Source organism: Pipistrellus kuhlii, unplaced genomic scaffold, assembly GCF_014108245.1.
Source record: "Pipistrellus kuhlii isolate mPipKuh1 unplaced genomic scaffold, mPipKuh1.p scaffold_m20_p_1, whole genome shotgun sequence".
Classification (NCBI taxonomy): Eukaryota; Metazoa; Chordata; class Mammalia; order Chiroptera; family Vespertilionidae; genus Pipistrellus; species Pipistrellus kuhlii.
In genome coordinates this window covers 59,644,690-59,669,431 of record NW_023425404.1, presented here as the reverse complement: position 1 = coordinate 59,669,431, position 24,742 = coordinate 59,644,690, and the positions used below count along the sequence as shown (strand labels likewise).

At 41.9% G+C, this 24,742-nt stretch overlaps 1 protein-coding gene across 1 annotated transcript; it reads left to right on the top strand.

The window, feature by feature from the left end:
• The first annotated feature begins 5,244 nt into the window (after nt 1-5,244).
• EMC7 (ER membrane protein complex subunit 7) lies at nt 5,245-22,755 on the top strand. The gene is made up of 5 exons (XM_036446990.2): nt 5,245-5,556; nt 9,360-9,479; nt 13,711-13,849; nt 16,161-16,241; nt 22,295-22,755. The coding sequence occupies exons 1-5, from the start codon at nt 5,321-5,323 to the stop codon at nt 22,445-22,447; spliced, it is 729 nt and encodes a 242-aa protein (XP_036302883.1). The 5' UTR covers nt 5,245-5,320; the 3' UTR covers nt 22,448-22,755.
• The last annotated feature ends 1,987 nt before the right edge of the window (nt 22,756-24,742 follow it).

Here is a 24,742-nt window from a genome sequence, read left to right as displayed (position 1 = left end):
ATTTATGTTGATTTGTATCACTAAATTTTCTAGATTAACTCCCATATAAATTAACAGGTAAAGTGCATTAACAGTGACTCATAATTAAGAATAGGAATAGCAGCAACTGAAAATTATGACCAACTCAGAGCACTGCTGGTGCAGTGTTTCAGACAGCATCCTGTCTGAAAATTGTAGGAATTCTAACTATCTGCCCTCTGCTCATTAACTGTGGGAGCGCAGCAGCCTGCCAAGTATTGTGTGGCTGCCAGTCCTCCTCTTAGAATTCTGGTCTTCAGTAAACCAGGGCCAACTTATGTATTACGCTCAGTAAGCACAGTGCCTAGGGCCCAGAATACTTTTAGGAGTGTGTCTTAATTTCCTTTAAAATAAAAATAAAATAAATAAAATAATGAGTATATAATAATGAATCTGCCTGAGTTATATATGTCTTTATACTCATGTAGTCATAAAATAGAAGTGTGTGTGTGTGTGTGTGTGTGTGTGTGTGTGTGTGTAGGAAGAGGTCTACAAAGGTAAAAGTGCCTAGGGCCTCCTATAATCATGTATGGCTCTGTGGTAAGCTCTAATACTCTATTAATGTAGCTCATAAATACAAAAATGGAATGGTTCTTAGTAATTCACAAAATATAGCATTTAGTGTCATATGAAATTCTATGTGTGTGATCATAAGAACTAAAGAGAGAACTTGTATTTTAGTATCTGGACTGGGGGACCCTCATAGTCTACCCATAAGCAGAGAGCCACACTTTGATGATCATAGCTCTCCCCCACAGAGCCCTGCTCAAAGTATAGTTCAGTGTAGTCCAAAGCAGCATACATGAATTTGTTAGAAATGAATACCCTTAAGGATCTGCCCTGGCTGCTGTTCCTCGATGGTTAGATATGTTGGCCTGTGCACCGGGGGCTTTCAGGTGTGATTCCCCATCAAGGACATGTATCTAGGTTGCAGGTTCAATTCTTGTGCACACAGGAGGCAACCAATCAATATGTCTTTCTCACATCAATGTTTCTTTCTCTCTCTCTTCCCCTCCTCTCTTCTACTCTCTAAAAAATATCAATGTAAAAATATCCTCTGGTGAGGATTAACCAAAACAAAAACAGAACACTTAATCAGAATGTATGTTTTTACCAAAAAATCCTCAAATTATATATATATATATATATATATATATATATATATATATATATATATACACACACACACACACACACACACACATACATACATACACGGGGAAATTGAGAAACAATGTCCATTTTAGAAGCATCTATACCTAGGGAGTACCCTGCATTCTAAATAATAGGACTTCTTCTTCATAAAGGATGTGATTGAGGAAAAAAAAATCTTTTATCAACAACTCTCCCCTAAAAAAATGAGTTCAGATCCCATAAGAAGCAGAGGAATCTTCTAACAAATGTAATAAAGAGGCAACATGCAAATTGACCATCACTCCAACACACAAGATGGCCACCCCCATGTGGTCAAAGATGGCCGCCACAAGATGGCCAGCAAGGGAGGACAGTTGTGGGCGATCAAGTCTGCAAGGGAGATCAGTTAGGAGTGACTGGGCTGGCAGAGAAGGGCAGGTGGGGGGTACCAGGCCTGCAGGGGAGGGCAGTTAGGGGCAACCAGGCCAGCAAGGGAGGGCAGTTAGCAGCAATTATGTTGGCAGGGGAGCAGTTAGGTGTCAATCAGGCTGTCAGGCAGAAGTGGTAAGGGCAATTAGGCAGGCAGGCAGGTGAGCAGTTGCACAACAATGTCCATATACTTAACCATACATCGAAAAATGGTTAGAAGGGAAGTTTTATGTGTCTTTTACCACAGTTTTTATAAAAGGACAGTAAGACTCAAATCAAGGCATAAAGAAGACGCTGCTTTTAGACTTACGCACAGACGTAAAGAGTGTTAATGTTTTATAAAGGCTGGCATGTGAGGCAATTGACCCAGGGAGAGTGCAAAGAGGGTTAGGGATGCTTTGTGTGAAGCTGGAGTTCAACTACTATTGCACTTCTCAGATCCTGTGACTGGTCTTAGAGCCAATCCTTGAGCCTCAGTTCCTGTGGTGCATTGAACATTCCTGTGCTCTCACTATAGGTCCTGGAGAAGCTGGGTCCATCAGGCCAGAGGAGCCCAAAGCACACAGGGTACTTAGTGTCACATGACTCCTTCATTCTAACACATTGGTTTCTTATTCACTACTGAGGCCTGGTGTATGAATTCATGCACCAGGGGTCCCTCAGCCTGGCCTGCAGGTTTGGGCTGAAACTGGCTCTCCAACATCCCCTGAGGAGTCCTGGATTGTGAGAGGGCGCAGGACAGGCTGATGAGCGATTGGGGTAAGAGTAGGGCTTCCTTTCACTGGTCGGTGAACTGGGCCTCCCTCTGTTGAACATGGGGCGATGGCCGGTCCCCTGACCAATCACACATCTCACCTGTCTTGGCTGGCCTGGTGCCATTGGATGTCATAGCATGGTCCCAAATGGTTGTCCGGATGGTCATCCTGCTGTTTGGGCATGTAGATTTGCATATTATGCTTTTATTACATAGGATACACAAACACACACACACACACACACACACACACACACACACACAGAGTTAGCTTCTCCCTTTATTTTTTAAAATAGCTTTATCTGTATAATTTGTATTTATTTTTAAAAATCTCAAAATCACCGGGACCGGTTTGGCTCAGTGGATAGAGCGTCGGCCTGCGGACTGAAAGGTCCCAGGTTCGATTCCGGTCAAGGGCATGTACCTTGATTGCGGGCACATCCCCGGTGGGGGGTGTGCAAGAGGCAGCTGATCGATGATTCTCTCTCATCGATGATTCTAGCTCTCTATCCCTCCCTCTTCCTCTCTGTGAAAAATCAATAAAATATATTTAAAAAATCGCAAAATCAAAAAAACGAGAAAAAATAAAATATCAACTGTAAAACCCAGAGTGAACCTCTGTTGGTATAACCCAACATTTATAAAAATTCTGTGGTGTGTTTTGAGTGTCTCTGTTCCTATCCTTGTTTGCCCCCTTGTGGCCATGATACGAAGAAGCCAAGAGCCAGGCAGCAAAAAAAAAAAAAAAAAAAAAAAAAAAAAAAAGAGAGAAAAGCAAAGGGCCTGGGTAATAAACAGGATACCTCTCACTTTCACGTTATTTTCCATAATTAAGATACATGGATCTCCTTGAAACCTATATGGGTCAGGGTCTTGCCGGGAAATACATGGGAGACTTGAAGGGGTGATTGTAAATTATCTTTTCATTAAACTTTCTTAGAAGTATGGGCAGTGGTAAGGGAAACAGAAAAGGATGTCTTACTAATACCTCCCATGGCTAAACCCAACTGGAAACACCCAGAGGACAAAGGAAACCAATCATTTTTTAATTTAAATTATGTTTTTATTTATTTCAAAGAGAGGAAGGGAGAGGGAGAGATGGAAACATCAATGATGAGAGAGAACCATAGAATGGCTGCCTTCTGCATGCCCCCTATTGGAGATGGAGTCGGAAACATAGGCATGTGCCCTGACCAGGAATCGAACCAGTGACCTGTTGGTTGAACCAAGTTTTTGCAATCCTTCACAATCCCCCTTCCAAGGCACAAAGCAGTAAAGGTTAGAAAATGGATCTGGCTGGGCAAACAGAGCAAGTCCAGTACAAAATCTTTCTAACATAGTTCTTTACAATTATAGTTTCTTTTATAAGGTACGAGTCCAAGGACTGCATTCTGGAATAATTATTGTATAATTTTTCACTGAATACCTATGCAATTCCTGTGGGAAGAAAACAGATAAAACTTCACGCTACCTGAAAACATTGCTTAGGCTTCTCTCCTCCATCTAATGACTGTGGAGGTATAAGTTTTAGGGGTTCAAAACCTTGGATACTCTGGTATAAGAGTGAGAATAAGGTACGGGGGAAAAGAGAAAGGCAGAAATGGGGACATAAAGAGCTCAGTTGCTGTTTGCTGCTGGTCTTCATCCACCCTTGCCAAACTTGGAAAGTAAACTTCTCAGATCCTACTTGGGGTATTGAGGCCAGCATTGATTATTAGTCAGACTAAATGGGTGCTTAAGATACCAGCAAAGCAGGGTCACCAAAAATATGTGAAAGAAAATCAGAACATTTGGGGAGGAAGTTATTTGTATCTCAGCTTAGTTATAAATGTATCATTTTAGAAAAGTGAAATGTTATTTCATACTTTAGCATAGATTGCTGCTAGTGGGAAGGGTTATAGCACATGATAGTATTTTTATAGCAGACTTGCTCCTTCCAAAGACCAAATGTGAAAAAATGGCTATCTTCAAAAGACTTAGGGAATGTTCTCCTAGGAGGCAGTTGCTGATGTTCAGGAGAATAGAGGACCTTCCCTACCAACCCCCCCCCCCCCTCCCCGCCACCACACACACACACCTTCCGGGCCAATATAGCCAGGGAGCCGGTTATATTCATCTCCCTTTGACCCCGCCTGGGGACCACCATTCCTGTGCCTTGGGAACAGGGCAAAGTGGTGATGGAGACTGGACTTGGGGTGGTGTACAGACAGATGACGTGTTGTGGAATTGTGCATCTGGAAACTGTTTACTTCTGTAAACCAGTATCACCCCAATAAATTCAATAACAAGGAAAAGAAAACGAAAGGCTTGCTGATCTCTGAAATCTCCGGCTTAGCCCCAAGATCAACATTGGCAGGTTTACCCCCCTCCCCATAACCTTGTGATGCTCACCAAAAAGCACTCGAGGACGAAGGGTGTAGTGTCAGATAAATGTTCCCCAACTCTTTCCCTTTTCACCAGAGGCAACCCTTAGTAAATAAATTTACGCATTTTCCCAGATGTTTTCTCTGTAGAGACATTATCTCTCTTGAGCACACAAACGGGGGCCTTTTCATCTCATACGTCTTGGGGAATCTCTAGAAATTGTTTTAAACGAGTGTTGTTTTTTTTCTGGATCTATGTTTTCCGAAGCCTCCGCCTCATTTGCAGACACTCCTTCAGCCCCTCGGCCCTCCCTGTCTTACCCTCTATCACTCCCGAGTGGTCCCAAACCTCGGCGGTTGCCACAGCAACACGCTTTGCACCACCGCCCTTGAGGGGGCGGTCCTTTCCCTTGACAAGCTCCTCAGCCCGCGGGCCAATCAGGAGCGCGGGGTGCGTCCGCCTCGTCTCCGCTTCGCTAGTCGATTGGCCAAAGCTTCCGGTTTTGAGCCCGCTTCTCGCGCTGAGGCCGGGCGCGCTGTGATGACGCAGCCGGCGGCGCGGTGCCTGGGAGACGGGGGAGGGCTTCCGGGGCCGCGGGTCGGACCGCGGAGAGCTGCTGTCATGGCGGCCACCCGGTGGGTCTTGCTCTGCGCCCTGCTGCTGCTGCAGCTGGCAGGGAGAGCCCGCGGCTCGGAGGCGCCCGGCGCTGCCACCGAGGGGCCGGCAGGGGCTGGGGCCGGCCTAGGAGATCGCTTCAAGATCGAGGGGCGCGCGGTGGTCCCCGGAGTGAAGCCTCAGGACTGGATCTCGGCGGCCCGAGTGCTGGTGGACGGAGAGGAGCACGTCGGCTTCCTGAAGTGAGCGTCCCGAGGGCGTGGGATGGAAGCCGGAGGGGGACACCCCCCCAGGAGAGCTAAGTGTCAAGACGTGGCGGCGTTGCTGTCGGCGGGTGGAGGGGCCGGGAGACCTTGCTAGGAGGGCAGACGCTGCCCCTCCCGGGCCCGCGGCTCCGAAACGCGCCGGCCGGTGCTGGGCCGGGGCCGGAGCCGGGGCGGCTGCATTCACTCCATTGGGCCCTGTCTGGGGACCAGCACTCCTGAGCTCTGCGGACAGAGGGACCATTAGGTGCCGCTTGCTGAATTCTTTCCTTTGAGTCTCATCTGGCTTCCCTGGAATCTGGCCTTTTTTTGCATTCTCTCCTCTCTCTCTCTCAGCTTGATGTTGTGTAGAAAGATGCTAAGCAAGAGGGAATTATGAAAGCCCAACGGGCTTCTAGTGATGACATCGATTGGGAGGCTGATGCTGCTTCTAAAGTTAATAGGCCCCGAAGTCCCTAATCAAAGCACCCTTTTCGCCTGGAGGTGGGGCGGTTGTTCTTTTTTTCACCCTTGAATTCATCGTGGGATTGGCAACCTCACACTCGGCGTTTATGTAAGACTAGGGTTTCTCTGTGTTGCTTACATGCTTCTGTCCTCTCTAGCCGTTAGCAGAAATGAGATTTCAACCTATCTTAAAAGACGTGTTGAATTTACTAGCGCTCTCGTGTTGAGGCAGCCCGCTTTTCGGATGTCTAGACAACAAATGTGTTTTAAATTCTTTTAATTGCTGCTTGGAAAGGGAAACCGCGAACTGAAAGAAAATATCTAGGAGAGGGACGGGACCGGTTTGGCTCAATGGATAGAGCGTCGGCTTGGGGACTGAAGGGTCCCGGGTTCAATTCCGGTCAAGGGCATGTACCTTGGTTGCGGGCATATCCCCAGTGGGGGGTGTGCAAGAGGCAGCTGATCGATGACTCTCTCATCGATGTTTCTAACTATCTCTCTCCCTCTCTGTACAAAAAAATCAATAAAATAAAATTTAAAAAAAAGAAAATATCTAGGAGAGGAAGTGTTTATCTGGTGGGTTTGTACACCACCACGCAGTATCTGAAAACCAAACCAATGTGGACATTGAATTCTAAATTTGATTTGCAAATATTCAGATCATTCAGATGTATTTGAATGAGAATTTCAACCTTAGATTAATAAATAATGACAAGAAGCTTACAACCATTATTTTAATGCTATTTGTCATTAAAGATCTGACATTAGGTTTTTCTTTAGGTTTGCCCTAAATAATGTTTTTATGATAAAGTTTTCATTAAGCTTTGGCAAATTAGCCTTACTTGGCCATTTGGCCTGTTTCTGCTGCAGTATACAATTATTTTTCAAAGCATTTATTATTTCCATTTAAAAATAACATCTAAGTAACATGTATTGAAGAAAGTATAAATAATAAAGTAGAGATAACAAACCTTAATATTTCATTGTGTCTTTTCCAGCCTTTTTGAAGTCATATTTCTATATTTTTAATAGTAAAATACAACATATACACTTTGTAACCTGCTTTTTTTTGCTTACTATTTTGTGAGCAGCTCCTGATACCATTTTATGTTTTTACATTTGTGTGTAGAAAGTTTCATTAAGAATTAATATAAGGAGTTTGTCCAGGCAAACTTCCTGAAAAAGAGATAGGTAATTTGTCTTGTACCTGTTATGCATAACCAGCATGCAGTTTTGATTTCTATTTATGCTTATTGGAGGTTATTTGGGACTTTGTTAGTAGAGATGAAAGGAGTTTGGCCTGAGGACTCCCCATGCCACTTCTTGCTTTTATTACTATGTATATAAACCAAACCAGCTAAGGCGACAGTTTTCAATTTTTGTCAGGAAGATAATGTACTATACTTTCCTTTATAGACATGAACTAAAATAAACAGAATGGCTTAGTAAATCCTTAGGTACCTATCACAATCTACTGTTTGTTTAATGTGTCCTCTATACGTCATTTGTTTTTTTCTAGGCTATTTAAATATGATCCTAAAGATGATATGATTTCACTTATAAAAACATTATTTTGTATCTCTAGAAGATAGTCTTAAAAAATAACACCATTATTGATTCAACAAAATTATTAATACCATAACTTCTTCTACTAATACCCAGTCAATTTTTATGTTTTCCTACTTATCTTAAAAATGTTTTTATGGCCCTGGCCAGTGTTGCTAAGTGATTAGAGCATTGGCCTGTGCACCGGAAGGTCTTAGGTTCGATTCAAGATCAAGGGCATGTACCTGGGTTGCAGGTTCAATACCAGGTCCTGGTTGGGGTGAGTGTAGGAGGCAACCAGTCAATGTGTCTCTTTCACATCTATGTATGTCTTTCTTCATCCTACCCTTTTCCTCTCTCCCTCTCTCCCTTCCTGTCTTCTTTTTCTCTCCCTCCCTTCCACGCTCTCTAAAAAAATCAATGGAAAAATAATTCTAAAGTGAGGATTAACAAAATAAATCTATACTAATAAAAGGGTAATACGCTAATTAGACCAAGAGACCTTCCGGGAGACTGCATGTCCTTCTGGATAGTCATGGTGGCGGGCTAAGGCAGAGGCGGTAGGGGCGATCAGGCTGACAGGGCACAGGGCAGTTGGGGGTGAGCAGATGGTGGTGGGGGGCAGTTGTGGGTGAGCAGACTGGCGAGGGGTAGTTACTGGGGGCAAGCAGGCCTGTTGGGGGGCAGTTGGGAACAATCAGGCTGGCAGGGGGGCAGTTGGGGGCAATCAGGTTGGTGGGGAGGCAGTTGGTGGGGCAGTTGGGGGTGAGCAGGCCGGCAGGGAGTGGGCAGATGGGAGAAGGGGGAAGTTGGGGGCAAGCAGGCCTGTGGGGGGCATTTGGGGGCAATGAGGCTGGCAGGGGGGGCAGTTGAAGGTGATCAGGTCAGTGGCTGGCTAGTGCAGCTGGGGCAGCGCAAGCCTCTCCCATGGACACTCCCCCTGCCCTGACCCCATTCAGACTGCTGGAATCGGACCAGCATCGGGATTGATTGGGCACAATTCCGCAGCTGCTTCTCGGTCATGGGTGCTCGGTATTGCCCTAGGGTGGGCGCTCGGAGTCTGCAGTGGAGTGGCAGCGAACCTAGTGGGCGATGGCGACGGCAGCGGCAGCAGGCACAGCAGGGCCAGGATGAGTGGCAGTGTGCCTGCCGCTTCACGCACTACTACGTTCCTTGGGGGTATGTTGGACTGCCAGTTTCTGCTCCATCCCTGCAGGCCACACCGAGGGACCCCGCTGGTGCACCGGCCTCTAGTAATGCATATTGATTGTTTCCCTTGAATGAATACATGGCTTCAGAACAGGAACTGTGCTTCTGTGCCTGTTATCTCTGTCCTCAGAGGGAATAGAAGTACTTTCTTTCTTTTTCTTTTTTTTTTCAATATATTTTATTGATTTTGTACAGAGAGGAAGGGAGAAAGAGATAGAGAGTTAGAAACATCAATGAGAGTCATTGATCAGCTGCCTCTTGCCCACCGGGGATATGCCCGCAACCAAGGTACATGCCCTTGACCGGAATCGAACCCGGGACCCTTCAGTCCCCAAGCCGACGCACTTTCTATGTCAGGGTTCTCTGCTACTGTGGGGTGCCTGGGGTATTTTCAGAACCCATTCAGTGTAATTATGGAAGCTGAAGCATGGGAAAACTCTTGCTAATTTGGGAGTATTTTTTTCTAATTGCTCTGAATGTCATTCTTGTGGAACTTGGTTTGTGGGTTAACAAGATGATCTAAAACATTAGAAAAGAGTAAGCTATTGATCAGAAGTGACTAAATATGATTTTCATTTTTCCAGGACAGATGGGAGTTTTGTGGTTCATGATATACCCTCTGGATCTTATGTAGTGGAAGTTATATCTCCTGCTTACAGGTTTGATCCCATTCGAGTGGATATTACTTCAAAAGGAAAAATGAGGTCAGAGCAACTGATTTAATTTTTACCAAAGTGTGGGCTACAGTATTACTTAAATTGTTTTAATCTGAGGATTGATAATATTGTAAAATTGAACTTCTTTCTGCTCTGGTTTAAAAATTATTGTAAATGTCTTAATGTGATTATATAGAGAAGAGATAAGATTGCATACTATACAACAAAAGCACTGTGAAAGTTGTAAATGAAACGTGATTAAAGTTGGGAATAATTTAATTTTTCTAAATTGAAATATTACTAATCAGCTGTTTTTCATTGGGATTTTTTTTGAGAGAGTAAATCTTTTATTTATTATTATTATTTTAAAAATTTATTTCAGAGAGGAAGGGAGAGGGAAAGATAGAAACACCAACGATGAGAGAGAATCATTGATTGGCTGCTTCCCACATGCCCCCTGGGGATCGAACCCCTCTGGCCTGTGACCTTGACTGGAATTGAACCCAGGACCCTTTATTCCATAGGCCGATGCTCCATCCACTGAGCTAAACTGGCCAGAGCCATTGGGATATTTTGATAATATCTTAGTACCTATTTCATAGTGTGTTGACCTAGACATTTCTATTATTATTTTTTGGAATATTTAATGTGCAATGGAAATTCAGTATCTTTTGGGATAATAATAGATTATATTGTAGAGGTTTTTTTTTTGTGTTTTTTAAAAAATATATATTTTATTGATTTCTTACAGAGAGGAAGGGGGAGAGAGAGAGCTAGAAATGTTGATGAGAGAGAAACATTGATCAGCTGCCTCTTGCACACCCCCTACTGGGGATGTACCTGCAACCGATGTACATGCCCTTAACCGAAATCGAACCTGGGACCTTTCAGTCCGCAGACCGACGCTCTATCACTGAGCCAAACCGGTTTCGGCCATATTGTAGAATTTTTAATTTTATTTTTAAATGAGATCATAAGAAGAAAAAGAAAAGCACAGTGTTAGAGGCTGACAGACTAGGAAAAATTTTAGAATTTGAGGTGAAAAGAATTTTGGATTAATTCAGGCTGTGAATATGGAATACCACAAATACATTTGCAGTTGGAATTGGTTGTGTAGATATCCATAATATTCAGATTCATTCAGCCTTTGTTATAACCTCCAATATATTTATTTGTTTTATTATTGTATTCTTTTTGTCTAATCTCACCAGGAAGTATATGAAGCAATTTTATATATTTATTTTTCTAGATTTATTAAGGTATAATTAACAAATATGAAACAGCTTTAAATGGTAATATCTCTTCTTTGAGCTATCACAAAATTATTGCATGTTGCTGTAATAAAGCAAGAGTCATGTAATGGCAAAAATAATTTGGGGGTTAGAGGAGCTACATTTTTAAAAAAATATATATTTTATTGATTTTGTACAGAGAGGAAGGGAGAGAGATAGAGAGTCAGAAACATCGATGAGAGAGAGTCATCGATCAGCTGCCTCTTCCACACCCCCTACTGGGGATGTGCCTGTAACCAAGGTACATGCCCTTGACCGGAATCGAACCTGGGACCTTTCAGTCCCCAAGCCGACGCTCTATCCATTGGGCCAAACCGGTCCCAGCTAGAGGAGCTACATTTTATTACTGACCTTTTCAGTATGTGCCAAGCCCCTGTTCAGGTTGATTTATAGCTACTCCAAATTGAGATGACATAGAGATATGTTCACTTAATACCATAATATTTACAGTTGAATTAGTGTTTACTTTTAAAATGTTTCTCTTCTTTTTTATGCTTTTTTTTAGTTAAAAGTTTTTAAAGTATAATATGTAAATATGCTATAATTCAAATAGAGTAACACACAGCTTTCTTATCCTTTATATCAGCTGCATATTAGACCATGAGTTGATTTGCCATCATTTTCATAACCAGCTCCTACTGATAGACATGTAGGATTTTCTTTCTCTCTTTTAGCATGTATAGTCAACAGAGACAGTTATTCCATAGTATTTTAAGTTTTTTTTTAAAATTATATATTTTATTGATTTTTTTCAGAGGAAGGGAGAGGGGTAGAGAGTTAGAAACATCGATGAGAGAGAAACATGGACCAGCTGCCTCCTGCACACCCCCTACCAGGGATGCACCTGCAACCAATGTGCATGCCCTTGACTGGAATTGAACCTGGGACCCCTTAGTCCGAGACCAACGCTCTATCCACTGAGTCAAACCAGTTTAGGCTAAGTTCTTAATGTTATAACGAAACCAATATCAAGATGTCATTAAAAATGCATTAAAAATTTTTTTTTTATTGATTTCAGAGAAGAAGGGAGAGGGGGAGAAAGAGAGATAGAAACATCAATGATGAGAATGAATCATTGGTTGGCTGCCTCCTGCATGCCTCCCACTCGGGACCAAGCCTGAAACCCAGCATGTGCCCTTGACCAGAATTGAACCCAGGACTTTTAGTTTGCAGACGAACATTCTATCCACTGAGCCAAACCAGCCAGGGCTAAAAATTCATTATTTAGAAACAAATTCCTCTCTTTTTGAAGTTCAGTTTTTATCTTAGATTATTCTACTTTGTCCAAATTCTAATCATATTTCTTGATGTTGGCTATTTAGAGCAAAAGTGAAGCTTGAATTGAAGCTAATACCTTGCAAATATGTTCACAAATAATCTGACGAACTAAATGATAAATGGATTGCTTTAAAGTACATGAACCTCGTTAGGTATCAACTTTCTCATTCTTTTTAGGGACATAAAGATTTAAAAAAAAATGTACAATTAAATTCTAGTATGTAAATTAAATCTTAAAGGACTTATCATGACTTTTTACACATTTTGAATTGCAAGCTTGGAGGTGGTAGAATATGTAGATTACAGTATACATTATATACAGGTTAGAAAACTTTCCCCCCTCACTTATATGTGGAATCTAATGAACAAAATAAACTGACAAACAAAATAGGTCCAGAGATATGGAAGCATGCAACAGACTGAGGATTCCCTGAGAGGGAAGAGGAGAGAAGAGATCAACCAAAGAAACTATATGCATGCATACGTACATGAACTCATGGACACAGACAACAGTGGGATGAAGGCCTGGGGAGGGGATGGGAATGGGATGTCCCTCGTTTCCCCCATTGCCTCCCTCCATCCTTAAAAAACTTTTTAAATAGCAAATACTGAATTCTGGAGGGGATGAGAATTTTTAAAAGGGAATACTTGCCTGTTAAAAACAAAATGATTTTTATTCTTTTTACTCTGTTTGAATTTTGAATTTGTAGTCTAAGCAAATAGAAATATTTTTCTAAATATGGAAGTTTTATTTGCTTTTTTACCTTGGGGAAAGAGTACTTCCTGCTTTAGCATTTAAGGCACATGTGTCAAACACAAGGCCCTCGGGCCAAATCCGTCCTGCCAGGCCTTGCAATGTGGCCCGCACCGCGCTGTCATCACTGCACTCCGCTGCGTTTCCATCACAATGACAGTTTATGACTGTTCAGTAAACCATTTGGCCCGCGATTTAGGCTGGATTTTAGATTTTGGCCCCTTCTCTGATTGAGTTTGACACCCCTAATTTAAGGACTGGTTGCAGCAGTGGGATTCTTATTCTCAGATCCATTCCTAATGATTGGATGCCTGAAGCATAGATAAAAAGAAAACAAGGACCTTATCAAGTGGGATTCGTATAAGATTCTAATATTCTTGCTCTGGCTTGTGTGGTTCAATTGGTTGAGCATTGTCCCATGCACCAAAAGGTTGCTGGTTCAATTCCCGGTCAGGGCACATACGCAGGTTTTGGGTTCAATCCCCAGTTGGTTTTTTTGTGGGAGGCAGCCAATCAGTGTTTCTCTTTCTCCCTCTCCTCTTTCCCTCTCCCTTGCCCTTTTCTCTCTAAAATCAATAAAAAACATTTTTTAAAAAAGATCCTAATATTCTTGACCAATGCTTTATAAGCATACTTGGTAAGTTAGTTTAAAGTATATGTGAGACTTTCACTTCTGACATTTTGGCCGAATGTAAAACCTTAGAATGCTGGATAAAATATGTATCGCTATTTCTTTTAAATGTGTAGCTTGATTCCAAGTCTTGTGTTTTTTCTTTACATTTTGCTAAATATTTTGGACATATGTAAAGCTACTTTGATCAGACTTTCGTCAAAAGTTTAGATATCTAAGTATTTGGGAAAAGCTATAGGTAATTATAAACCATTGCTTATAGGCAGTTCTTTGAACTAGTAATGTATTTAGTAGAATTACTGATTTTTCGTGTTGTTTTATCAGAGCAAGATATGTGAATTATATTAAAACATCAGAAGTGGTCAGACTGCCCTATCCGCTTCAAATGAAATCTTCAGGCCCACCTTCTTACTTTATTAAAAGGGAATCATGGGGCTGGACAGACTTTCTGATGAACCCAATGGTATGTATCAGGTTATACCAAAGTATCTTTACTAATCTCTAATTTGCTTCTAAGCAGTTGAAAACTTTTAACCCCTATGAGATAGAAAGCTGACATCAGGTTGTTGAGTGAAAGTATAATTAGTAGATTTGAGGAATATTTAATGAAAAGAATATAATGAGAATTGCATGGTAGATTTGACATTGTAATTTCCAGTCAGGGCACATACCCAGGTTGTGGGTTCAATCCTCCTATCTGGGCTCTTGTGGGAGGTAACCAGTATTTATTCCCCCCCCCCCCCCCCCCATTCCTCTCTTGCTCAGATCAATAGAAAAGAATTAAGAAAAAACACTAACAGAGTACATTCTTTAGAGGTAAATTGACTTTTTTTTTTTTTCTGCTTTTGAAAGTTGAGTTATTGTTAGAATTGTCTAAGTTTTGATCATTCTTTGCTGATAGCTATTCAGATTACCAATAGGAATGTTTAGGACTGTATATCCTCTAGAGAGGAATAAATTAGTACCTAGAATCTCCTATCAGGGATGAAGAAACAGAAGGATAGAGTAGATAGGAGAATTCAGCAATGAGACTTCATGTTTCAATTTCTTTATTTAAAAAAATATATATATATTTTTTATTAATTTCAGAGAGGAAGGAAGAGGGAGAGAGAGATAGAAACATCAGTGATGAGAGAGAATCATTGATTGGCTGCCTCCTGCACCCCCCCCACCCCCTCCCCCACTGAGGATGGAACCTGCAACCCGGGCATGTGCCCTTGACCGGAATTGAACCTGGGATCCTTTAATCTGCAGTTGATGCTCTATCCACTAAGCTAAAGTGGCTAGGGCTCCAATTTCTTTTATTATTATTATTATTTTTTAATTGATTTGAGAGAGAAAAACATTGATCTATTGTTCCACTCATTGATGTTTTCATTGGTTGATTCTAGTATGTGCTCTGACGGGAGACCGAACCCATAACTTTGGTGTATTGGGTCAATGCTCCAGCTAACTGAGGAACCCGGTCAGGGCTGTATTCTAATTAATGAAATTCATGGAAGCATATCCAAAGCTATAAGCTTCTAGGACATCTTTTGAATTGATCTGCTAAAATAGTTGCCTAGAAATATATTGCTCTAGAGCAGTGGTTCTCAACCTTTCTAATGCCGTGACCCTTTAATACAGTTCCTCATGTTGTGGTGACCCCCAACCATAAAATTATTTTTGTTGCAACTTCCTAACTGTAATTTTGCTACTGTTATTGAATCGTAATGTAAATATCTGTGTTTTCCGATGGCCTTAGACTCTACAGCAGCAGTTGCAATCCACAGGTTGAGAACCACTAGCAAGGTCATCTAAGACCAAACTATTTGTGTTAACTAAAGCTATAAACAACAAAATGGTAGATGGCACAAACTCAGAGTAAGGTGTCTATAAAATCCAAACACATACATATAGACAAGGCTTTTATATTTTGCAACAGTCAGACATTGATGAGTACCGTGTAATCAGCAAAACTGGTTCAGGAGAATTGAGGTGGTTGCTACTAGTTTTATTCTATACTAGGGGCCCAGTGCATGAATTCGTGCACCTTGAAAGGAACTATGTGTCGAGAGGCTGCGGTGGGCGCAGGGTTGGATCTCAGCCCATTTTCTGCACCCCCACCTAGCCCCTCCTGCCACAGTCCCCAATCCCCTGTTTTCTGGCAGCCCAGCTCCTGCCACCACCATTCTCATGCGCTGTTGTTACCGGCCCCACTCCCATTGATGGCACGGAGTGATTCAGGCTGGCAACTGCAGTGGGTGTGGGAGGCAGCTGCCGGCCCCAATTGCCCCTCAGGAGCAGGGCAAGGTGGAGCAGCCCTGAGGGGTGATTGGAGCCTGCAGCTGATGCTCACACCTGCTGATGGTGCTGAGAGATTGGTGCCGGGTGCCGGCAGCGGGTATGAGCAGCAGCTCTGACGCCGGCAGCGGGTACAAGTGGGACTGGTGCTGCCAGCAGGTGCAAGCACCTGGTGGAACAGCAGCATGCTGGAGCAAAGAATTTTCAGTAACCACCAGAGGCTCACCACAATGACAGCAGCTGGTGCTCTGCTCTGGTCTGATGCCACCTCTCACTTGCTCCACCATGTTCTGTGCACGCTCCCTGGTGATCAGTTCACATCATAGCAACCAGTTGTTAGGTTGTTCTTCTATTCTGTCTATTTGCATATTAGGGTTTTATATATATAAATACAACATTTAAATCTTTAATTTTATCATTGATTAGATGCAGATTTTGTTCTACTGTTAAGTGGAAAGAAACATTTTCTGATTTTTTTTTCCCTCTCACAGGTTATGATGATGGTTCTTCCATTGTTGATATTTGTACTTCTGCCCAAAGTGGTCAACACAAGTGATCCTGACATGAGACGGGTAAGATGATTGCCTAGCTGTGGGTTTTTGAACCATATTCTGATGCCTGGTCCATCTGTTGTGGCTGGGTGGCTTGGATCTTTCAGCTTTATCCTAATTCCCAAGCCAAATTCAACTAGAGGTTGTGCTAATACAGTATTATATCCCTGGCATTTAGATAGTCATTACCATTGCACCAGATAAATTCAGTTGTTTCAGCTTAATAAAGGCTGGTGTCTCTTCATATAGCTAAAACATTCTTAGTATTAGACTCTGTGCCTCACTTGTTATAGAGTTGAAATGTGTAATAATCCTGGTATTCTCAACCCAAATATTTTACAAAATGATAGCTTCCTATATTCTGTTTTTACTTTACAAAACTCTTTAGAGTACACATTTAGTTTATGTGTTCACACACATGAAAGAAATTTGAATAGACTAAGGTTGAAAATAGAATAGTGGCTTTTAGACTTTGTATCACAAAACTGGACTGGGGAGATACGAGTAGGATGCTTCAAGTTTAGTGCCACAGCTTTGTCTCTTTTAAATTGGCTTCCATATAAAATCTTCAGTTTTTAAAAAATCATTGTCCATTCTTCCACTTAAAATAATCAATAAATATCTTCTTAGTTCCAAGTTTCCCTATTATAATTAATTAATGTATTGATGTGTTGATATCTTATTCATTGCTGAAAAACATTTACTAATTCTAGGTTCTTGATACTGGGGAATATGCAAATGAGTTATGTCATCTCTGTCATCAATAAGTTCATAATCCACTTAAATATAGTGTAGGAAATAGAATGAATTTGTAAAAATTCTTCTTGCTAAGATAAACATATAATAAATAAAAATGTTTGCTAAGATAATAACTTGTGTAGAAGGTGAGGCATTTTATTCCAAGTTGGAATGACAGAAAAAGCTTTGTGGAAAAAGAAAGCTTTATAATGTTTTATAATATTTTATTGCTAAATTTTGGCATCTGCTTCATTGTTGGTCAGAAAGTGTACATCCTATAGATTCCTTATATCTGTTAAGCCACTTAACTCTCTGTGGCATCAACAGATACAGCATTAAAAGTCACATTGGATTAAAAATTAATTTACTTGTAAAGTACTTTTCACATGGTAAGCAATATAAAAAGTTGTTCATTCAAGAGCTTCAAGTGTGCTCCCTCTCCCAGGAGCATGCCTGTGTCTTTCCTTCACCTTCTTCTTCTCTCTCAGACATGCACCTTCTAAACTCTAAGGGTCCCCATGAAATTTGCAACCAGGGGAGCAATGGTCAGTGGCAGCTCATGCTGGACTAATCCCCTGAACCTGTCTCCAAGCCCCCCTTTTTCCTGATTTCTTATTGAGCCAAAGCAGCCCTGCCTAGGTTCTTCTGTTACTTCTTTCCTAAGCTATTCCTTGTTTCATTGTCCCCATCTTTAATAAATGTAATCTCAGAATAAAAAAAAAGAAGAGCTTCAGAACTGAACAGATTAAAAAATAGAGTTGAGCCCTAGCTGGTTTGGCTCAGTGGATAGAGCATCAGCGTGCGGACTGAAGGGTCCCAGGTTCGATTCCAGTCAAGGGCACATGCCTAGGTTGTGGGCTCGATCTCCAATGTGGGGTGTGCAGGAGGCAGCCAATCGATTATTCTCTCTCAGCATTGATGTTTCATCTCTTTCCCTCTCTCTTCCTCTTTGAAATCAATAAAAATATATTTAAAAAAAATAGAGTTGATATATTTTTGCAGGGACTCAAGACTTATTACCATATACATTTAATTCTTTATTATTAGGACACATTAAACATATTTGATTTATATTTATAATGTTTCTTTTCCTGACCTTATTTGTAAAGCACTTTCTCTTTGAAAACCTATGTATAAATTCTTCCTTTGGGGAGAAAGTCCAAGCTAATACCCAAAAGGTATTAAATTTTAAATGATAGGTAATATAGTATTTGCTATTTTTTCATATCTGATGTAACCGTTTTAAATTCACTTTTGGAATGCCACATAAAATTCAAATGAAGCAGACGTTATAATAATATTGCAAAAGTGGAACAGTACTTGTGGGTTTTTGGCTTAATAAAGGGGAAGACAGACCTCAAAATAAAAGTGTCAGACCCTTATTCTGTCCTGCCAGTAACTTGTTTGTAGGATTTGTGTTGCTTGCTTTAGATGTTATAGTTGAGGCTACCAAGGTCATATGACATAACTGTATTACTAAGGGCCTTAGGAATCAATCAAATCTTAGAAATACAGATTATGCTGATACCTTGATAGGTAATTAAAGATTGATGTTCTGGTTATATGTATCTAAAGAAAGTGTGAGTTTAAAAAACACTTGTCAAAACATTGTAATCAGAAAACAAATAAGGTGGCTGGAATATGATAACATATGTCCATTATTAGAGGAAATCCTAATCTATAAAGAGCCAGGGTCCGTAATGTCCAAAATGATTGAATGGACGCCCGAATGCCAGGCTGCGCATGCAGCAGGCTGGGGTGGGCAGGGACTGGCAAGTGGGCTGAACTGCTGACCTCCCAGTCCCTCCTGAGTCATGGGCACCGTGGTGATCCAGCACTGACTGCTGCTGCCAAGGCAGGTGCAATGCGATTTGTCAGGTGGTCCCCCGCAGAGGCTCCATGATCGCCTCAAAGAGGGAAGCCCAGGCTATCCGGCCAGTGGCAGTGAGTGGGGTCTCCCTTTGCGGGGCAATCAATCATGGGGCTCCCAGACTGCAAGAGGGCACAGGCTGAGCTGAAGGGCCCCTTCCCCCCCCCCACCCACCCACCAAGTGTATGAATTTTGTGTACTGGGCCTCTAGTGCCTTTTATAAAAACACTAGGGGCCCAATGCATGAATTCATGTATCTTGAAAGGAACTTGGGCTACAGTGGGCACAGAGGTGGGTCTTGGCCCATCCCCTGTGCCTCCACCTGGCCCCTGCTGCCACCACTCCCATGTGCTGACGGCACGGCACCAGCTTCACTCACACCGGCTGACAGCGCAGAGTGAGTGGGGCTGGCGCGTCACCGAGTGCAAGCGGTGGCTGCTGCCCTTATTGCCCCTAAGGAACAAGGGGAGATGGAGAAGCCCTCACGGGTGATTGGGGCTGGCAGCTGCTGCTTGCACCCACTGATGGTGCCAAGTGATTGGGACTGGTGCCTGGTGCTGGCTGTGGGTGCAAGAGCCAGTCCTGATCACCCCTCAGGAGCAGGGGAAGGTGGAGAAGCCTTGAGGGGCGATGAGGACCGGCAGGTGCCACTCGCACCCACTCATTGCACCAAGCCATCAAGACCAGTGCTAGGGGAGAATCCAAGATGGCTGCACAGGTAAACACCTAACCGCAGCCGCACACAACAATTTCAATAAAATACAACTAAAATATAAAATGGACATTACCCAGAACTACAGGAAAGTCGACTGACTGGAAATTCTACAACGAGAAGCAAGGAGAAAACCAGAAGGAAGCGCGGAGGAGCTGTAAAAGCCTAAGGTACGGAGACACGCAGCGCGGGGAGAGGACGGAGCCAGAGAAGAGGGGCAGCTGAGTGCCTGGCTGGCGTTCCCTAGCAGGAAGGAGATAAAAGCTCCGGACTGTGCTGAATCCCAGACCCGACAACGCTGAACCCCAGTTCTAGGCCAGACCCCGGGGACCCAGGCTCACACAGAGGGAGCTGGGCTGTAAGGCGGAACCCCCGGGGGGTGGCAAAAGGCAAAGCCCCCGGAGGCGCACACTTTGTGCACAGAGAAGGGACCGTTGGCTGTGCCGCGGGATTTCCCTGGTGGGAAGGAGACATGGGCTCCAGACTGCTCTGAACGCCACCTCCAACCCCACTTCCAACTGAACTGAACCCCAGTTCCGGGCTCATTGGGGGAGAGCCTAGACTGTTTGGTAGCAGGCGAAAATCGAGGGCACCTTTCTTGCAGAGGCGCTTGCAATGAGTACTGAAGGACCCTGGGGATTACTGAGACTCAGAATTGCATAGGGCGTGGCTGACGGAAGCCAAGCCTGTAGGCTCCACCCTGAAACCCCGCCCCATCAGGGAAGCTGTGAAAATGCCCAGACAACGAAATAGATCACAAACGAAAGAAATGGAGGACAAAAAGCAACTGGATTTAGAGTTCAAATCTACGCTTATAAGGTTTTTCAAGAATTTCCTAGAAAAGGTCGATAAGACCTGTGAGGATATGAAAAGGGATCAACTAGAATTAATAAGGAATCAACAGAAATGATAAGGGATCAACAAGAAATAAAGAATACATTGTCTGAAATAAAAAATATTATACAGAGTCCTAAAAACAGAAGGGAAGATTGCAAGAATCAAGTCAAAGATTTGGAACATAAAGAGCCAGAAGACACTCCTCCGCAGAAGCAAGAAGGCAAGAGAATCCAGAAAATTGAAGATAATGTAAGAAACCTCTGGGACAACTTCAAGCGAACCATCAGAATTATGGGGGTCCCAGAGATGAGAGAGAGCAAGATATCGAAAACATACTGAAAGAAATAGTGACAGAAAACTTCCCCCACCTGGTGAAAGAATTAGACTTACAAGTCCAGGAAGCGCACAGAACTCCAAACAAAAGGAATCCAAAGAGGACCACACCAAGACACATCATACTTAAAATTCAAAGAGCAAAAGACAAAGAGAGAATATTAAAAGCAGCAAGAGCAAAACAGGTAGTTACCTATAAAGGAGCACCTATACAACTGTCAGCTGATTTTTCAACAGAAACCATGCAGGCCAGACGGGAATGGCAAGAAATATTCAAGGTGATGAATAGTAAGAACCTACAACCAAAGATAATCTATCCAGCAAAGCTATCACTCAGAATCGAAGGCCAGATAAAGAGCTTCACTAAAAAAAAAAAAGCTAAAGGAGTTCATCAGCACCAAACCAGAATTATATGAATTGCTGAAGGGGGTTCTTTCGAAAGAGAAAGTAAATAAAGATAAAAATTATGAACAACAAATACGTAACTATCAACAAGTGAATCTAAAAACCAAGGAAATTAAAAACAAAACAAAACTGATGAACAATAGTAACTGTTGAATATAATAGAATCAGAGGTATTGAAGGAGTGAACTGATGATTCATGGGGAAAAGGGGAGAGGGGGATGTGGGAAGAGACTGAACATAAACTGTGCACCTATGGATGAGGACAATGGGGAGTGGGGAAAGGGCAGAGGGTGGGGTGGGAACCTGGTGGAGGAGAGCAATGGAGGGGATGGGAGAGGAACATTTGTAATAATATGAACAATAAAAATTTATTAAAAAAAAAAAAAAAAGACCAGTGCTAGGTGCCAGCAGTGGGTACGAGCACCGGGTGGGACAATGGCACACAGGAGCAAAGAATTTCCAGTAACCACCGGAGGCTTGCCCCAATGACAGCAACTGGCACCTTGCTTTGGTCTGGCACCCCGCTCACCTCCACCATCCTTCCGCGGCTGACACCTGCCGTGTTCCGTACTCTGCCACCTGTTGCTGACACTGCCATGTTCTGCGCCTGCCCCCTGGTGGTCAGTGCACATCATAACGACTGGTGGTTCAGTTGTTTGGTTGTTCTGCCATTTGGTCTATTTGCATATGAGCCTTTTATTATATAGGAAGGATAAGCTGAGGCAGACCCTAGGCAAGCATTTATTGGACATTTACTAAGGATCAAAATGCATCTATAATAATAAAAGGTAATATGCTAATTAGACTGGACATCATTCCAGATGAAGCTGGGGCTGGAGCGAAGCCACCGAGGTCCCAGTGCCTGCCAGCAACCAGAGGCAAGCTGCCTGCATCCCGGGTGCCTGGGGGAAGCTGGTGCTGGCAGCTGGGGGCGGGGAGAAAAAAAAAAGCCTACTCTTATATGAATTTTCATGCATTGGGTGGGCCTCTAGTACTGGTATAAAGGAGGCACAAAACATGGTTTCTGAAGTGCTTTTGGGTATAACAGTGCATCATTGCTTAGAACCAGTGCCTCTCACTTGTTCTACTCCTTTCCTTCTTCCTTCATGGAAGTGTCAGTTGTTCAGTGACCCAGGGATCCCTGTGCCTTTCATGTCATTATGCTTTCTCTTCCTGCAGGAGATGGAGCAGTCGATGAATATGCTGAATTCCAATCATGAACTGCCTGATGTTTCTGAGTTCATGACAAGACTCTTCTCTTCAAAATCATCTGGCAAGTCTAGCAGCAGCAGCAGTAAAACAGGCAAAAGTGGGGCTGGTAAAAGGAGGTAGTTGGGCAGTCCAGAGCTGGCATTTGCACAAACATGGCAACACTGGGTGGCATTCAAGTCTTGAGGGAAAACCATGTGAAGCAACTACTGTAAACTTGAGTCATCCTTAAAGTTGATCTCCTATAACTGTTGTGTGCGATAACTCTTCAGTACATGTTTTGAACTTGGTACACAAGAAAACCCAGCTTTTATCCTTGTGTGAGGTCAATATTGATGTCACTGAATTAATTACAGTGCCCTATAGTAAATGACATTAATAAATTATATGAAGTACTATACATTATGTATATTAAAATGTCTTAACCCAGAGATAAAATTATCTTGTCATTTTTTTCCACTTAATGTTTCTTTTATTCCTGAAAGTTCTCTTCTGTCTTTCATTATCTGAGGCTTGAAGTTGATTCTTCCTGTTTAAAAAGTGGTTGATATTTTTAGAACAGCATATACCATGTTATTTTAGCCAGATCCTTCAAAATTCTCAGCCCTGCCCTGCCATTTAGCATACCCCGATGATTGAGGTAAAACCACGTGTTTCTGATATACTTTCAGTTTTTATTATTATAGTTCGTTTCAGAGTATGGATATATAAATTAGAATACATGTTATCGATTTTTAAATTCTGCTTACCAACTATGGTATTCATTATTGAGTATCGGCTTTTTGCTTATGATTGATTCAAGGTGCCTGTCTCAACAGAGTTTACCACGAAGAGAAGAAGGACAACAGTAATAGGGAGTGAATGGCCAGGGGAAGGAAATGCAGCAGTAGGAGAGCCTTCTAGAGTCCGAGGACAGAAAACCAACCTTAGAACTTCATGTAATATTAGAGTTACAGCACAAGTAGCTTTTCAATTCCCTCAGCTCTCCATCTCTGATTCTCAAGAGTTGTTGGAATATAAATTACTATTTTCCAATCAGGAGTGTCTCAAAAACTTATTATTTAAATAAGTCACAAAAATTTCACACCTTTTCTTATGGTTTGTTTTAATTAAAGAGGAACTCCGAGGCTATCGTATTGCTTCTTATAGAGGCTCCTGTCCTCTCCTGTATTAAAGACCTCCCCTATTGCTTTTTTTCAGGTTATTAAATCAGCAAAAAGCTACAAAAAAGATTGGTTCTCATTTTTCATTTTATAATAGGTGCCATTTTCATTTTGAAATGAGGTACGTAAGTTTTCTTTTAAAGAAGTAAGCCCTAGTGCAGGATATTTACATTGTATAAAGGAGGAACTAAATCTCTGTTTGTATTATAACACTAAAGTAACCAAACTGGTTATTTTATGAATGATTAATGTGAGAACTAGGTCTTTTAAATAGAGTAATTTATTGAAAATAAAATATTAGAACACTAGTTAAGTGAAAGTTATATTTTAAAATAGAAAGAATATAGTAAGAGTCATAGTTATATGACCAGAAGTCATCTTGAAAAAATTTAAGAAGCAGATTGTCAGAATTTGTATATGAAATCCCTAATGACTTATGACAAAGAAATTAGAAAGCACTTCCAAGGAAATTACCATTTCAAGTGTTAATGAAGAATCTATGTGTGGTTATTTTACATAAATTCTAACATAATCTGAATATTATATATATACACATCTATACATATATTTCCTACTTCCTAGAGTTCTTTCTGCTATTTCCCATTTGGAGACAATATTATTTGCTCTTGTTTAGGGCCTGCCTTAGATTCAGTTTACATGTAGTATCTCCTTTGAAATTTAAGCATATTTTAAAATATTTTAAATCTACTAAGTTAAACCTGGGTAGTTACTGTGCAAAACAACTTTTTTTGTGCAAGATAACATACATATATATCCCTTATGTTGCGGAATGTTATTATATTGTATTATATCACTTGCATATGAAAATCTTATCTTTGCATAGAACCTTTATCAAAGCTTAGTGTACTTACAGATACAGAAATGATTGTATATTATTAGAAAATAGGGTTTAGTGCGAAGAGCCCCTGTTTACCTGCTAACTTGCTTTGTGGCTTTGGGCAAGCCACTTTCCCTCTTCGGACCATGTCTTGTTCATGTATTTCCAGCATTGAGCATGTAGACACACAATAAATATTTGTTCAGTGAATAAATAAATGGGCCTCAAGGGTCCTCATCTGTGAATTGAGGATTGGGATTTGATCTGTAAGTTCCTTCTCAGATCTAAAATTCCACTTACTTTTAACCCCGTCCTGTTATTTCCTACCCTTAGGAATCATATGATAAGCCGAAACCGGTTTGGCTCAGTGGATAGAGCGTTGACCTGCGGATTGAAACGTCCCAGGTTCGATTCCAG

Excerpts from the sequence above, each read along its gene's own strand:
- EMC7 (XM_036446990.2), top strand. The coding sequence starts at position 5,321 with ATGGCGGCCACCCGGTGGGTCTTGCTCTGCGCCCTGCTGCTGCTGCAG. Across the intron at positions 9,480-13,710 it reads ACTTCAAAAGGAAAAATGAG|AGCAAGATATGTGAATTATA; the intron begins GTCAGAGCAACT and ends TTGTTTTATCAG. Across the intron at positions 16,242-22,294 it reads GTGATCCTGACATGAGACGG|GAGATGGAGCAGTCGATGAA; the intron begins GTAAGATGATTG and ends CTCTTCCTGCAG.